Raw genomic sequence first — 17,044 nt, 5'->3', positions numbered from 1 at the left:
ATATTTATATATATATATATATATATATATATATATATATATATATATATATATATATTATTTTTTATGTTAGCTCGGAGAAAAGGCTCTCAACTAACTGACTAGATTCCATTAAGCAGACTGTGAAATATAATGAATATAATATTGTTTCAAAATGTAGTTACTTCTGAATAATAATTACTTTTTTAATATTATATTATTCTTTTAAAAAAACACTCCTAAGTCAACTTAAATATGCTTCCAGCTTGCAACCACTCTTAATTGACCAAGTTTAAATGTTATTTTCCATTGTTACTTCTAGTTTTACCAAATATTCTCTTACGAGTCATCTTTCAACTTAAAACAAAATTCTTATAAAAGATGGAGAACTGAAGTTGGTACATTAATGAACCTAGAATCATGTTGAAAATTTTATAACTAAAGTTATAGGAGATTATGGAGCCCTCTTTAGCAAAATGTTAGTAGTTGGAAAGAAAGTGGGGCGAATGAAAAGGAATGGTGCAAGAACGCAACTATTCCCTTTCCAAATAATGTCTAAAATTTAATCTTAAGTTAAATATTTGTCGAATATCATTATTAGAGACCTTCAAAATAAGACATAACCATTGCAAATATATCACATAAAAATAAGATTGAAAATCATAAATAAGACCTTATTAGGTCATAAGAATAAATAAATACTTTTTTATCTTGAAAATATGTATTTTTACCAAAAATAAAATAAAATATTAATGAGAGTGTATGTCTGATAAAAGAAGTCTTAAAAGTGATATTAAGACTTTGAAACCAACCAAAATTAAATTATATTGAAATATTATAGAAGAACTTAATATAGAGATAGTTTATTCATTTATAAGTATATTTAAAAAATTTATTCACTGGTATAAAAACAGGTTTTTACGTGTCTAAGTCTAATAGGCTTCAATTCCAAAAAAAAAACGAATTATAAAAAGAGGTTTTTACGTGTCTAAGTCTAATAGACTTCAGTTTCAACAAAAACGAATTATAAAAAGATGTGATAGACATTTTTATAATTTTCACAAATTTATAAGCTATGAATAAATCGAGCTCATATATCTTTTTTTGGCATCGATTAACAAAGAATTGAAGTTTAAAGGTGAGTCACATTTATACAAATTTAAATTTTTCACTTCAGTATACATTGATTAGGATCTATGATCTTGATTATTCTCAAAATCAATCGATATATTAGGATCCTGACATTCTTCTGATAGAGAGATTATGTTAGACTTTTTAGATTTTGAATAGATCTATGACCTCGATTCTTTGCAGATCTGGTACCATAAGTTCCTAACTTTATACAACATAATAAGAAACTTTCAAACTATTCAGATTCAGATTATGAAAGGATGTTAAAGTTTCGACTGGTGTCATAGACTCCTTTTGTTTCGGTTTTTATAAAGAACAGAGGTCAAAGTTGTGAGCCTGCAAACCTGCTAAGTCAAGTAAGAAAAATTGAATGCTTATTTCATATGGATTTTTAAACAAAATTTAAAGTAAATAACAGAAAGAAATGAAACACGTTTAAAAAGTTAAAATTAATTCATAAAAAATAAAAAATCTCTAAGATTTTAGTTTTAATTTAGAATTTACTATTTTTTTTATATCTATTATTCTCTTTTAAACTTTTAAGAAAACTTTAACAAAATATACCTTCTTCTACCTTTTGAATGGCATTTTAATAAACAGAACCACAAAGTTCGAAATAAAAAAAAAAGGCGTGATAAATTTAGATTCTATAAGAGTAGAAGATATTGGCCAAAAAAGCCATGACAAATTAAGTTTCTCTTTTAAACTGTTTGTCTTTTGTCAGTGGAATATCATCATTATCTTGCAACCCCTGACGACTCCTGACAACATGGAAAATAATAAGAATGTCAATTTACAGTTTATTAAAATGGGTTTAATTTTGTGGCCAGTATAAGTTCTTTAATGGAAAATGTTTATTTGACACCCTTTTTTGACATAAATTTGACACAGCCCACATGTCAAATTTGTATTGGATGTTTTCACTTCATTAATAAAATTCTTTTAAAAGAACAGAGAAGGGTAATATTGGAATGATGTTTTTATGAAATTTTGATTTTCGCGGTTTCATTTATCATCTTTTTCACTTTCGATATTTCCTTGTCTTTTTCACTTTCGTTCTTCCCATTCGACTTTCTCCAATTTTCATTCGCTTCATTTCTGGAATCCCTTGGTCTCTCTCCATTCGGTTGATCGTCTCATCCAAATGTATCACCGTGTATCGGTAAGCTCTCTTTCGCGTTACTCGTTTTGGTTGTCTTTGGTTTTGTGCCTCTGTTTCGAGTATTTGCTCTATATTGCATTGTGTGGCTTGTGGAAGCGTACTTTACTTTTGTTTTATTTAATTTTTTTTTTTGTGTTTTTTGAACCCTAATCCACCATTGATGTATTTGTATGAAATATTTACAGTTGCAATGGCGTCCGGAAACCCAAAGTTGAGTAAAAGTTGTTATTATATAAAGTTGGTTTGTTTTTTGTAAGTAATAAATTTTTATTTTTTAATGTTTTGTAGTGGCGGGTTCGAACCTCTCTTGATTCATCAATCATTGTTACTATGAATGGGTTACTAAGAGATGCCCATGTTGAACGAATTTCGATGACACCATTTTGTTGGTATTTGGAGCTTCGTAAGGCTGTGGAGATTAACTGTGAATTATTGAAGGTTATGGTATGGATTGATGTACGTGATTGGATCTTGAACGACGAGAACATAAGAATATTGGATGCGCTAGAGGTCTATGGATTGTTGTAGGATAGTTGTCCTGTGTACAAATGTAGTAAACATTGTAGTCAACATTGTAAGATACAATAATTTATATGAAGGCAGTGTATTTTAATGTATATGAACATATTGTATAAATTGATAGTGGTATAAGATGATTGATTTCAACCTTGTTTATGTGATTTCAACCTTGTTTATGTGCACTGTACAAATGATTGTTGATTGATGATTGATGTCTAGGTTTGTTTATGTGCAATGTATAAAGGTGTTGCCTTACCATTTTATGCCAAGTACTACAATCTGTGCAGTAAAATACACTACTGTAATCGTTTACAAGAGTGTAGTAATCGATTACGTGAGTTTGGTTTTAGTTTTGCACATCCTGTTGCACTGAAGGAACCACCAGCGGTAACTTGGGAGACCATTGGTGTTTTTCTGTGTTTTTGAGGCCAAGTTCACTTAACAAAATAATCTCTCCATGGGAGGTCCCCACCTCCATCTTGGGGGACCCAAAACATTAAGATGCAGTCATTCTTCACTAAGGAACATAAAATTACAACTAAAAGAACTGGACTTGGGTCAAAACACACTGTTGTTCACCAGTGGCCCTTCACGTGTTCACTGGTGGCTCTTTCAGTTCAAAAGGATGTGCAGAATCCAATTCAGACACGCGTAATCGTTTACAACCACTTGTAATCGATTACAATGCAACTTTTTGCACCAAACTTGACAAAACTTCACTTAACACAATAATCTCTCCATGGGAGGTCCCCACCTCCATCTTGGGGGACCCAAAACATTAAGATGCAGCCATTCCTCACTAAAGAACATAAAATTACAACTAAAAGAACTGGACTTGGGTCAAAACACACTGTTGTTCACCAATGGTCCTCCACGTTTTCACTGGTGGCCCCTTCAGTTCAAAAGGATGTGAGGAATCCAATTCAGACACGCGTAATCGTTTACAACCACTTGTAATCGATTACAATGTAGCTTTTTGCACCAGACTTGGCAGAACTTCAGTTGTGGTCACTTATGTTTTCATTGGTGCCTCATTATGTTCAACAGGTTGTTAAAAGTTGAAGTTACAACACAATAGTAAACGATTATAACACACAATTTAGCACCATCATCTTCACCAATTCAGTCAAATTCATCATATCACAAACATTACTTCATTCTTGTCACACTAACATTATCACTTCCAGAAAATGGATTCTTCAAAATTTAAAATGTACACCAAATCAAAATATAAACCACTTCAATAACATAAATACATGCAACCAAACATTCCTCAACTATATATTACAAGAAATAGGTTTAATTACAACATCAAGCTCTTGTCCTATTCAAAATACCATACAATAATCACTAATTTTTCTTTCTAGAACCTACATTTCCTATATATGGTGTCCTCAAGGCTTGGATCTTATAACACATTCTTTTTCCCATCCTTACATAGGTCTTCAATTGTGGTTCGGTGTTGCACATTCCATCTGGTGTGTTCTACGACATTGCACCATGTTCGGTCTGAGAAAACCCACCCGGTTCATTCTTGGACATTCCACAAGGGGAAAGAAATGCACTGTCACTGAATGGTTGTGGATGTCCACCACTTTGGGATCCATCGTCTTGCCTTCTACCTCTTCTTCTGGCCTTCTCTTCCTCCAACTGTGCCTCCACGACATTGACATTCCTTCTAAGTGTTCGTCAAAGTGCAAACATACATCGTTGAAAAATAATGACGAACCGTCAACTACTCAATCAAAACAAAACAAATGTAAACACAAAAGGAAATAAGAAAAAAATCCAAAAGGGGTCGAAGAACCCACAAAGAAACCAAATACCCAAACCAAAAACCCAATACCCTAACCACAAAATCAACGAAAACCCATAACAAAAGGGTCGAATAACGCATTTACCTTACTCCAACGAAGCTGCCGTCCGAGACTTTCCATTTCCACCAAACTACGACAACGGAGAACTAAAAACGTGAGAAAGAGCGTCCACAAAAGGGGAGAAGGAAATGTGAGAGAAAGCAAAATCTGAGAGAGAACCTACGAAATGTGAGAGAGAGAGAGCGAAATCTTAGAGAACCTAATGAAACAAGCCAAGGGTATATTTGGAACGAAATTTTTTTGAAATCCTCTTCATTTTTTCGGCCAGTTTTTCTGAAAAATTAAAAATAAAAACCAACTAATAACACCTTAACACCTGTTAGTGTAAAAAATGTGTTAAATAAAGTGTGTTATAATTATTTTATTGGTGTATTTAAATGAAACTCTAGTAGTATTACATAATATATTAGATAAATGTGCCATTTTTATAAAATTGATTAACTAAAACTATTAACCAAAATATAATAATTAAGATCAATTCGAATATATTATAATCGCTCCTATATTAAATCATTGTAAAGCAAAAACTTTATTGTTTACGTTGATTCATCTTTCTATTTTTATAATTGTCATAATGTATTTTATTAATAGGAGTTAGGAAAGATGCACAATAACGAGTGTTATGGAAATAATTATTGACAGTTATATTTAGTCTTCTTCTTTTTAAATAAATTTATTTTTCATTATTAATTTAACGGTTTTATATTTTTAAAACAATGAAATATATATTTTTTTATAAATTAGTGAATAAAGATATTTTTATTTTATGTTAAATAATTATTCCAGAATTTTAAATTACTTATATATTAATATAAGTGTAAAATAATATCATTTTAATATTATCTTAGGTAAGTGTTAAGTAAATAATCTTCTAATATTATTTAATATCTATTTCATATTAAGACATATTATTTTATTTTGGAATCTAATAATAAATTATAGGGTATTTCATAATATCGGGAATAAAACATTCCTCTTAACAGTTTTTCTAAACTTGTAGAAACGAAGTATATACAATACTATATATTTAGACATTAAAAGAATTTTAATATTATTTTCTACAAATTTGGAATCTTTTATTAAATTTTTGTATATTATACCAATATTAGTGTATGTCTACTACTCAGTAAGAATTATACCAAAAAGAGTCTGAACTTACTTCACTATCTTTCATTATTTTCCTTTTATAAATAACAAAAAAATTATAATCATTTTACTCTTAAATGGTTATTTTTAATGTTAAAGAATATTTTTGTTATAAAGTTTAGAACCGTCAAAATGAGTCACAACATGTAAGTCAACTCGGTTTATCATGGGTTCAGGTTGGGTTAGATTTGAAAAAATTGAATTTTTTTTTATATAAATTAGATTTCAACCTGACTTGTTTAAACTCAGCTCATAAGATTGAATCCGTAGTAGGTCGGGTTAGTCAACAATCTACCTACCTAATTAATTCCCTTTTGTTTTTCATTATATTTTTGTTTTTTTTTTTGTTAAATATTCATCAGTGAACAGAAATTTGATCTTTATGTATTTTTGACAACTAGTTAATAATGATGATAGGTGCAGTGCGTGGACACCTGTATTAACTACTAATAAATGGCAGTTTGTACAATTCCTTCACCATGTGTTTGCATTTCAGGCTATATCAGTGCAACTGTTATATTCTGATGCAGACGTTTCATTTTTTGGTGACAACACTAAGTTTGGGATAATTTTTAAATCCTTAGAATAAAAAATGTATACATATTATAATAACAAAAAACCTAAAGTTTTTTTGGATATTTTAAATTTAGGTATTTTAAATAATACTTATTAAAATACACTCAGTTTTTTTATACTTAAATTTTTATATTTTTTAATCAAGTCTTCACGGATTAATTTTTATATTTATTATTTTGACTTATATTTTATTAGGTTAAGAATTAATATAAAATAATATCATGATTAATATAAAAGGATAAATGACAATGTGTTGGATATTGTCATGTTCTTTAATAACCAGACAGGTAATCTCACTTAATTAATAAAAAATATTAAACGACAGAAGTTCAGTTAAAGATATAAAAATTGTGAATATAAAAAGGAAATTAATATGAACTCAATTCAAAATTATGAAGTTGATGAGAGATCTAAAACTTAATTATATTGTGGATGAAGCAATTTATGAGGTATTTTTGAAACTTAAATATCATTTCTCTAAATTAGTTAAAATTAGTTTTTATATAAAAATTGAAAGCATTTTTTATGAAGATGAATCAGAAAAAAGAAAACTATTTTAATATTCATTTTAATTTAGAAAAAAAAAGTCTATTTAACTTTGTATTTGTTTTGCAAGTTTGTGGTGTAATTTTTTTCTTTTTCTTTCTTAGTGGTTTTCTTTCAATGTTAGCTCATAGACAACTCTAATCTAGCATTCAAATACTTTTGCACTGTTTCTTTTCATTCCGCAAGTCCTTACCAACCTCTCAGTCATAGCAAATTGACCAACTCACGTAGCATTTTATCACACTTTATTGACTCATTGCTAACATCAAAGGAAAATCTATAACAACGTTGACAAAAGAAAATACATTTTGCAGTGTCAGTATGATTCTGCTGAATGAAAATGAGACCAGTACTCCTTAACAAGCTGCTTGAATAGCGATCCTTCTTTGTTCATCAAGTTCACTGGTTCATCATACTCCACCAATTTTCCTGTCAATAATACAATTATCCCATTCATTGAAGAAAACAAGTAAAAGTTTTACTTAGGAACAAGGTTATCAAACTCGTGAGTTTATGTAAATTCGTGAGAGTCGAGTAAACTTCACTTGTAAACTTGACTCGTAAACTTAACTCGTAAACTTAACTCGTAAACTTGTAAGAGTTTACTTAAAATGAAAAATATTATATAAATAATATCTTAATTCAAATAAGTCTACAAAATTATATAACTTTAAATAAATAAAATTTATAGATATATTGTTCATAAAAAAATATTGTAAAACATAAATACTTGGATTATTGTCATTAATTTTGATGTAATTCATTAAATATATAATAGAAAAAGACCAAATGATCTTGTTTTTTTTAATTTTTTCTCCTTTCAATCTCGCATAATCGCTCCAAACTGAGCGACACGATTCTACCGATTTCACAATCAATTCTATTGAGTTTACGTAGAAAAGAGTTTACTTCCGAGTTAACTCGGAAGCCATGTCTGGAAACGTAAACTCGTAACAATTTAAGAGTTAACTCGAGAGTTTGATAACCAATTGTTAGGAACATATGAACTCTTCTATTTCCACTCTGATATCAACATAAGAAAATGGAACAGAGGTATGAGTTGGTCTGTAAACGGTTTGTAAGAGGAAATAAAGAGGTTTTGAACATGAAATTTACCATCGCTAATTGAAAGAACCATAGTGCAATCCATCACGGTTGGTATTCTGTGTGCTACTGTGATCACTGTGCAATCTGCAAACTCAGTCCTAATGGTTTTCTGCAGAACCAAATCAGTTGCATTGTCAATTGATGCAGTAGCTTCATCCAACACCAATATCCTACTTCTCCTTAACAGTGCACGCCCCAGACAAAATAATTGCCTTTGTCCCATGCTCCAGTTTGATCCATCTTCCACAACTGTGTTACAAATTCTTACAAGTTATTATTAGCTTGGAAAAAATAAATTCTCACATAGAAAGTGTACCTGAGGAGTTTAGTCCCTCTTCTTTCTCTTGTACAACTTCTCGCAGCTGACACTTCCCAAGAACCTTCATATGGAGCAACAAATATGATACTCTTGCAATGCAAAGCAAAGATAAATATAATGTAGTTGGTTTTACCTCCCATATTTCTTTATCAGAGTATTGAGATAAAGGGTCCAAATTATATCTAACAGTTCCATTAAAAAGGGTAGGATCCTGAGGTATAACTCCAAAACGTGACCTCAAATCATGAAGGCCAATTGAAGATATGTCTATGCCATCAACTACAATTTTTCCACCTGCTGGCTCCACCAGACGAAATAATGCACTGATGAGAGTGGACTTTCCACTGCCTGTTCTTCCAACTATTCCAATCTTGTGTCCTGCTTTGAATGTGCATGTGATTCCATGAAGTATAAGTGGTCCATCAGGCCTGTATCGTACCTGTCTTGGTACAGACAAGCAAATTATATATGCATATCATTTCATGTTTGAACATTATGATTCACATTGGGAGTATCAATTACCTGCAAGTCTTTTAGTTCTACTTTACCAGCAACTGGCCAATTTGAAGGAGGACGATTTCCTTCTATTACTTCTGGGGCCTCACTTGCTATATGCATATACTGATTTAGCCTCTCCACAGAAATTATGTAATTTGCTAGATTGCATTGACTCTGAATTGAAAATACTAGTTGAGCATTTAGTGTAAGTCCATAAGATAGAGCCATGCCAATGAATCCTAGAACAAAGGATATTTAAAATTAATAAACTTGAATCAAGGGAGATAATGGTACTGTTTGATGATGAAAGAAAAACACTATGAAGATAATTGTAGTGATAAAATCCATGATATATTTCATATGTAACATGACAGAAGTCTCACCAGAGCTGAAAGTCCCTGGTGGAAGTGTAACCATGCATAGAGCTGTGGAGGAAAGAAGCACTGCACTGACTATTTCCAATCTCTGAATCAGCCACTCATTTGAGGCAAAACTATGAAAGAAGGGACTAGCATTGATATCAATTAGATCAAGATTCTTCTTGAAAAAGCCATCTTCTTCCTTAAAAGCTCTTATTGTCACAGCTCCAGCAGTTGTTTCAGCTATATGATTAGCTACAAATGATTTTGTTGTGCCATTCACGCGCATCAATTCTTTTGCAGTGGAAAAATAGTATTTCTAGTTTTAAAATGGAAATACTTTGTTCAGTTTCCAAACATGAATATCTAATATTATCTATACTAGAAGATCAAGAACAAGTTACCAAAAGATAACTGCTAAAAGCTAAAGACCAATGAGCATTATATAGTCAAATTGATAGTGGCTGTCAAAATAGAAGACACCATTTTAGTATCACAGTAATTTTCAAAGAAGAATTTGCCATTACCTGCAAGCGTATTGCAATGTAAACCATCGGTACAGCGATAAACAAGATTTGCCAAGTGATAATTGCTAAAACTATGAGGTTGGTATAGAAGTTTGTAGTACCTCCCACAGTATAAGCAATAATAAAAGGGATATCAATATCCATAATGCTTAGATCTGATGAGACCTGCATAGGAAATGACTATCAAAATACTATTATAATTCATAGCATGGAAAGAAATTATTCATCATACATACCCTACTAAGTATTCTTCCCAATGGTGTAGAGTCATAAAAGGACATCGGTGCACGGAAAAGGGAGTTCATTAACTGTAAAAATATATATTTTGATGATTGAATGCCCAAGGAAACTAGAAGTACAGTTCTGATCAGCAAAAAAACAGTAGAAAGAACCCCAATCATGAAGTAAACAACAATCAGCTGCAATGTGCTAACTTTGTTATTGTCAACATTAGCAGCCATCCATGAGTTTTGCAATATCTGGCAAATGACAAACAAGAGGTGACAAAGAGAAGTCACAAAGAAGTATACATAGCCTTTCGTCTGATTCAAATACTGCAAGTAAGGCTTCAACCCCGTGTCTCCTATCTCTCTCTCTTCTTCCTTTATTAACTGATTTCCATATGTGTCTTTTGATTGGTTCTCCTTGAAAGCTTGTGTAATCTCTTTAGCAGATATTGAAGGCCTCTTGGAAGAAGAAACATTCATAGGATTGTTAGAACCAGCAGTTTTCTTGTGAGCATTAACAAGATCTTGGAATTCTTGGCTTGTGGACAACAAATGATGATAAGGAGCAGATTCTAGGATTTCCCCATTTGACATCATCTGAGGAAAAGATAAAACAAACAAACTTCAGTAACTTCTAATTCATTACTAATTTACCATCACTAGTAATGTGCAGGAAACAGAGAAAGTAAGACATTCAGGATAATCATGTTCTGGTTTTATTGAATTACCAAAACAGAATCAAACGCTGGTAGAAAGTCAACTTGATGAGTTACGAGTAAAACAGTTTTCTCTTTAAGACCATCCATGATGTATTCCTGCCAAATTTCAAAGCCATTTTTGAAGTAAGGAATGGTTCATACCACATAAATGTACAATCTGAAGTAAGGAAGATGACATTACATTAAACAAATTTGTGGCAGTATGTGCATCAACAGCACTGAATGGATCATCCAAAAGATATACATCAGCATTCTGATAAAGAGCACGTGCAAGTTGAATTCGCTGCTTCTGACCTCCACTGAAGTTAACTCCTCTCTCGCCTATTTGAGTGAGATCTCCATGTGGAAACAGCTCCAAATCCTTTAGTAGTGATGATCTATGAAGTGTTTCTTGATATCTATGAGCATCCAAATCTGATCCAAACAAAATATTTTCCCGTANNGTNCCNGTNTGTATCCATGCTGTTTGAGAAACATATGCAAACTTTCCATAAACTTCAATCTGCAATTCAATAGAGAGAATTAAACACCTATTAGTATTACATCTGAAAAGAAGGATACGAAAAAATAGTACACAGTATAGTGAGTTGAATTCACATGCTAAATATAACTACTGATTATGAAGTAGAAATGTCATGAACATTATATAGCCAATAACAGTACCCCAAGATTTAATAGTGTATTCTATAATATAGAAGCATAAAAGAATCAAATCTTACAGTTCCTTTAATCCTTGGAACCTCTCCAAGAATTGTAGCCAAGAGGGTTGATTTGCCTGAGCCAACTTCTCCACAAATAGCAAACTTTTGCCCTTGTCTGATCTCCAAGTTTATGTTCCTCAGTGTTGACTTTGATACATTACCTTCCCATGAAAAGTCAGCAGATTTGATTGAAATTCGGCCTTTGTTACACTCATCAAAACACCTATTCCTGAATTTTGCACTCTGTAATTCAGGTGCTTCAAGGAAATTAACAATCCTGGAAAATGCAACTTTTGCTTGAATGACCACCCCAACAACATCTGGGATGGCAGTAATTGGTTCTTGCACTAGGCGTAAAGTTGCCACAAAAGTGAAAACATTGTTAGCATGTAAAGGAACGTTCAAAAAGTAACATGCCCCAAAAGAAACAGCAGACACCAAAACAGGTGCGATCCAAAATAAAATTATGTTGTATGCCTTTCTCAGCTGTACAGCACTTAAAATTTTCAGTTCAACGTTTCTTAATGTTTCAATAGCATTTTTAAAATGGGTTTCCCACGCATATAGCTTCAGCACTTTCATATTCACAAGAGCCTCAGAACTGACCTTCAATCTCTCATCTTGTGCCACCACGAGTTTACTCTGAAACTTATGCTGCATCTTTGCCAGTGGAGTATTACAGAGCACAGTGAGAACTATCACCACCAATGAGGCAATTGTTGCTAGGCCAATAGCACGAAAAAGTATTACAAGTGCAATACATAGTTGGAGGCTTGTTGTCCATGTCTGGTGAAACCAAAATGGGAATTCTCCAATTCTGTATGTATCCACAGTCACATAATTCATTATCTCACCATTAGAGTGTGTCAATCTAGCTGCACTAGACAACCTCAATACTTTTCTATAAATGGAAGCTGTAAGTAGTGACCTAATCTTCATCCCAACAAGCCTAGTGCGAAAATACCATTGCCTTTGTGATAAGGACTCTGCGATTTTTGCAATGAAAAGTGACATGACCAATACATAGCCCTCATATTTGAAACTGCCATTACCCTCAGCAATCGATATAAAAGCATTCAAAAGTACAGGACCAGTACATACACTGAGTACCTTGAGCAATGCAAACAATCCTGACATCAAAATATCTTTCCAGTGGCAAAAAACTATTGCCCACAAAATTGCTGATTGTGGCAATGATTCTTTCCCCTTTTGCCTGTTCAACTGTTCTATAAAAGACAAATAACAATATTCTGCTCGATCCAATTCTGGCAACTTTGGGATATCCTCATCCTGAAGTGTTTTCTCTTGACCAATTTTCATCAATGAATTCAACCACCAAAACGACATCCTACTAAAGAATCCAGCTTTAGCATATGGGGTTACGTAGTTATAAGGATCAACTTCATCAAAGTGGCTGCTTAAAGATTCGTAAAAGTCTTCATCAATACTTGTAGCAGTGTCTTCACATTTTGATGCTTTGTAAGTGCACAAGAGTAGTAAAACTGCTCCTGGAAAAGATAGAACATATAAAGCTTCCTTGAAGGTCAGTTCTCTGCTACAAATTGCATAAGACACGGACAAAACACAGAAAATACTCGAAAGAAATAGTGTAATAAGTGAAAACAACCACAACCATGACCTTGGAAGTTGTTTCAGCTTAAGACTTACACTTAATCCTACTAACAACCATCTGAATCCTTCAAAGAGTTCTAGCAACCACCCATTAAGTGGAAAAAGAGTGTGACTCTTCCTTAAGTTTTCCTCTAAAACCCAAATGCCTAAGCACAAATACAACAACCCCAGAGATGCATTGGTTATGGAAGAAATTAGCTGCAAGTTTGAATATCTTTCCATCTGCAACATACCCTGAAATGGTCCGAACAAATTCTTCCGGATCAGAATGAATGCCAGCATGACCAGCACCGACACATCAAAGCAAAAGATCAAGAACTGGTTGAAGCATGAAGAAGGATCTTTCAAAGTCTTCAAATCAAAACAAAATGGTTGTTTTCCTCCAGTCCCAGGACAATCAGCTTCTGCACAAAACATGCTCCAAAATTCCTTCATCATTGTATGTTCTCTTTGCTGCTTAAACTCTGTCATGAAGGAATAAAATATGTGCTTATTAAGAAAGCATCGTCCAAAAGATGAAAAACAAAATTTGAATCCAGAAAGAGGGTTCTCAATAGTAGAAATGAACAGACAAAGCCATAGCCTTTTAGGTAAGTTCAGCTACATGGATAACAGGAATCCGCCAAACTTGATTAACATGAAACCAACTCCAAAAGGTTGAATAATTAATTTACTTTTTTTATGTTCACCTCTACATCTGAAAAGAAAATTCTTAAAAAATATAAGCCGCACCAAGTAGCTAGTTCTAACCTTACATAGCAGTTGGTTTTTGAAAACCAAGTTGCATATGCACCCGCCAAAGCGAGAAACAGCAGCTAAAAGATTGAACACAGTGACAGCTACGGCTAGGACCTCTGCATGTAAAAACTCAGTGATCTTGTTTCCAATACTTTACCATTATGAAATCATTCTCGTCAACCAAAAGTATATTCCTACTTTCCAAATATTTTTTGAATCAGTTTTCTCAAAGACAAAAAAGAAAATATATTTTTTCTTCTAAATTTCAAATAACAAAGAAAAATATTGTAATAATTATATAAATTTTCTAAACATTAACATCGCATCATATTTGGATGAAACCATAAATTTAATAAATATCAAATATTTCAGTAGATAATATAATAGGTCAAACAATAGTACAAGATTAGTTGGTTGTTTTGCTGAAAACAAATCAAAATGGCTGTGAATTAATTTATATATTAATGTCCATGGAAAACAACATTGAATGAGTAGAATACGAATGCTTTGTTGACAAGATGGAGAGAAAAAGTTTGCTGATATACGTAGCAGAATTTTATTGATATTTCACGTGGTCCTGCATTAATTTGTAATGTACAAGAAAAACGAACTACTTTTGTTGTTATTTATTGTTAGAAAGATATTTCTGAATATATTTTTCGAATATACTACTTATTGTTAGAAAGATATTTCTGAATATATTTTTAGAATATGCTACTTATTGTTAGAAAGATATTTCTGAATATATTTTTTGAATATTTCACTCAATAAGACACATACAATTTATACACTTACATTGCATATTTGGTTTTTCACGTATAAACCTATAAATTCTACCATTAAGATACTATTTATTTTTTATTATTATTTAAAAACTACTACATTAATCTACTAATCTTACATTCTAAAATTAACAAAATTCTTAAACAAATAAACAATCCAATTAAATATATCACAGTTTATTTTAACAAAATTTTTCCTTAAAATTAAATGTTTATTTTGTCTTTCATGGAAACTTTTAAAAATGCATGAATCCACACCAAGGGAAGGTAAACCAGCAGACGAAGCCAACCCACTCTACACATGCAAATGATTATTTAGCCTGACACCATTAATGACTTTCCCCTTAATCTGCTACTTCGTGACAGGAAGCTTCCTAAGAGCTTCAATTATATGGTCATCATGCAATGATATGTTAGGAAATTCAATCTGAGAGAATATAGACACCATTTCTACTTCATAAGCCGAACCAATAACAAATTCCAGAAGGTCTTCCCCCATCAATGCAAAGTATCACAAATGGGTCACACTTCAGTCCAGCAGCCATACCCATCAAAGAGAATCTCTTTGAACTCAATTTTGCTCACTTTTTCCTGCTTTCCATGAGTGAATTCATTCAACACCTTGGGCGACTTCTTCAATGCATTGATTTTTACCTTCAATGATTTTTACCCTCAAATCAATAATTTCACTTTCCAGATCAACCTTCACTATTTCACCTTTGCCTCTACAATTGTTAGAAATCTAAGTGTGAGTTTAAGTCCCACGTTGAATAGAAATGAGAAAGTAAAACACTATATAAAGATAAAAGACCTATTAATCCATTGCCTTAAGGTTTTGGATAGAGAGTGATGTCAATTCCTTATGTAGTTGGACTGGGATTGCAAAGCAAGGCTTTTCAGTTCACGATCTCGGCTCATACTCGACAATCGGTCTTAGCACAACAGTGACATTTGACCGATCTACACTCATTCGCATAGTAGTTGCCACACTTAAAACATTCAACATCAGACTTACTTGATCGACCTCCTTGGTCTCCCTTTTCCCCATGACCATGCACTAACTAGTTTGCTCCTTGTCATCTTCATAATAACTTCCATCATCATTTTGCCACAACCTCCTCGGCCTCTTCCTTTAAGACCAACTTGACCTCGAGTGTTCTGAGCACCTCCTTTTAGGTCAAGTTTTGCCTGAAGTACATGATCAAGTGACTTAAACAATATTGTTCTCCTTCGTTGTTTGTGTGCCTCTAAAGACCCAGCAAGCTCGTCAATCGAGAGTATGGTCAAGTCCTTGGACTCCTCAATTACACACAAAATATTCTTGAATTCCTTAGTCGGTGACCTTGGGATCTTCTCCACGGTTGATAAGAAACTCCTCTCCATTTCTTTCAAGTTGATTCGCTACCGCCTCCACTAGAGATATATGCTCGGTCACTCGTTCTCTATTCTCCATTCTCAAACTCTCAAACTCGCCTATGAGAGTTTGAAGTCTAACTTGCTTTACTGGTTATCGCCTTTGTAAACTTTCCAAGAATTGATTATACTTCTCTTGATGATTTAGCATTCACTATATATCTTCTTAAAGTCAGACTCATCAACCGCTCGATACAGTATGTACAGAACTGATTGATCATTCATCCGTGATTTTCTTAATGCGGCAAGTTGAGCCGCTATCTACTTTACATCTACTTTACATCTTTCACAGGCTCTTCGTAGTCATTCGCTTCAATATCTTAAACGTCTTGGAATTCAAAAAGGATTCTCATCCGCACACTCCAATTGTCAAAGTTGACTTTCTTTATCAACTGAGATAGAGACATATATTGTTTGCTAGGCTGGCTATCTCTCTAGTATCTCTTTCTTACTCGGACATTCAATAAGAAACATACAATTTATAAATTTACATATTGGTTTCAAAACTATAAATTATACTACTAAGACACCATTTATTCCCTATTATTGTCTAAAAAATACTCCATTAATCTACTGACCCTTACACACTGACAAAACTCTTAAATAAATAAACAATCTAATTAAACGTATCACATTTAAGTTTAGTCTAACAATTATGGAAAAATAACAAGATATAATAATTTATCTCCATTTCAATAAAAATAGTTGTATAGTTTCTTAATTTTCTTTTCTTTTCTTTTAACTTAACACACTAAATTAAATTAATGTGTAAATATTTTAAAATTAGAAAATAGATAAAGGTATGATTAACTTGTCATCCAACACAAATGACATATTTTACATCAGTACCTTCACAATCAACGTTGAAAGTTGCACAAATTTACGTATTTGTCCATGCAATTTTTTTTTGTCAACTTTTTGGCTAACATACTGTGACAAAAATATTTCCTAATTTTGTACCAGTGTAATTGCATGTAAGTATCCAATTAACATGATCAAAGTGAAGATATAATTAGTGGTGAATTTGAGATGAAAAATATGGTCCGACAAGGACTATTCTGATGAAGATCATGAGAGTAAGAATTT

At 32.4% G+C, this 17,044-nt stretch overlaps 2 protein-coding genes across 3 annotated transcripts; both read right to left on the bottom strand.

Moving 5' to 3' along the window:
- Positions 1-7,103: 7,103 nt before the first annotated feature.
- On the bottom strand, positions 7,104-13,902 carry LOC106761317 (ABC transporter C family member 10). 2 transcript variants are annotated; one of them, XM_022778812.1, is made up of 12 exons: positions 13,776-13,902; positions 11,412-13,429; positions 10,874-11,194; positions 10,702-10,788; positions 9,983-10,570; positions 9,747-9,911; positions 9,244-9,538; positions 8,885-9,099; positions 8,496-8,801; positions 8,360-8,423; positions 8,053-8,292; positions 7,104-7,365 (listed from the first exon to the last, which is right to left on the bottom strand). In XM_022778812.1, the coding sequence occupies exons 2-12, from the start codon at positions 13,305-13,307 to the stop codon at positions 7,253-7,255; spliced, it is 4,290 nt and encodes a 1,429-aa protein (XP_022634533.1). In that variant the 5' UTR covers positions 13,308-13,429; positions 13,776-13,902; the 3' UTR covers positions 7,104-7,252. The 2 variants fall into 2 exon arrangements, with proteins under 2 accessions (XP_022634533.1, XP_022634517.1); XM_022778796.1 differs by lacking the exon at positions 13,776-13,902 and having other exon boundaries at positions 11,412-13,606.
- Positions 13,903-14,897: 995 nt separating this feature from the next.
- On the bottom strand, positions 14,898-15,928 carry LOC111241644. The gene is made up of 3 exons (XM_022780402.1): positions 15,561-15,928; positions 15,200-15,270; positions 14,898-15,034 (listed from the first exon to the last, which is right to left on the bottom strand). Exons 1-3 carry the CDS (start codon positions 15,926-15,928, stop codon positions 14,898-14,900), a joined length of 576 nt encoding a protein of 191 aa, XP_022636123.1.
- Positions 15,929-17,044: the final 1,116 nt, after the last annotated feature.

The sequence above is a fragment of the Vigna radiata genome, chromosome 1, assembly GCF_000741045.1.
Source record: "Vigna radiata var. radiata cultivar VC1973A chromosome 1, Vradiata_ver6, whole genome shotgun sequence".
NCBI lineage: Eukaryota > Viridiplantae > Streptophyta > Magnoliopsida > Fabales > Fabaceae > Vigna > Vigna radiata.
The sequence above is the reverse complement of the archived record's forward strand: the minus strand, read 5'-3'. Positions and strand labels throughout refer to the sequence as shown.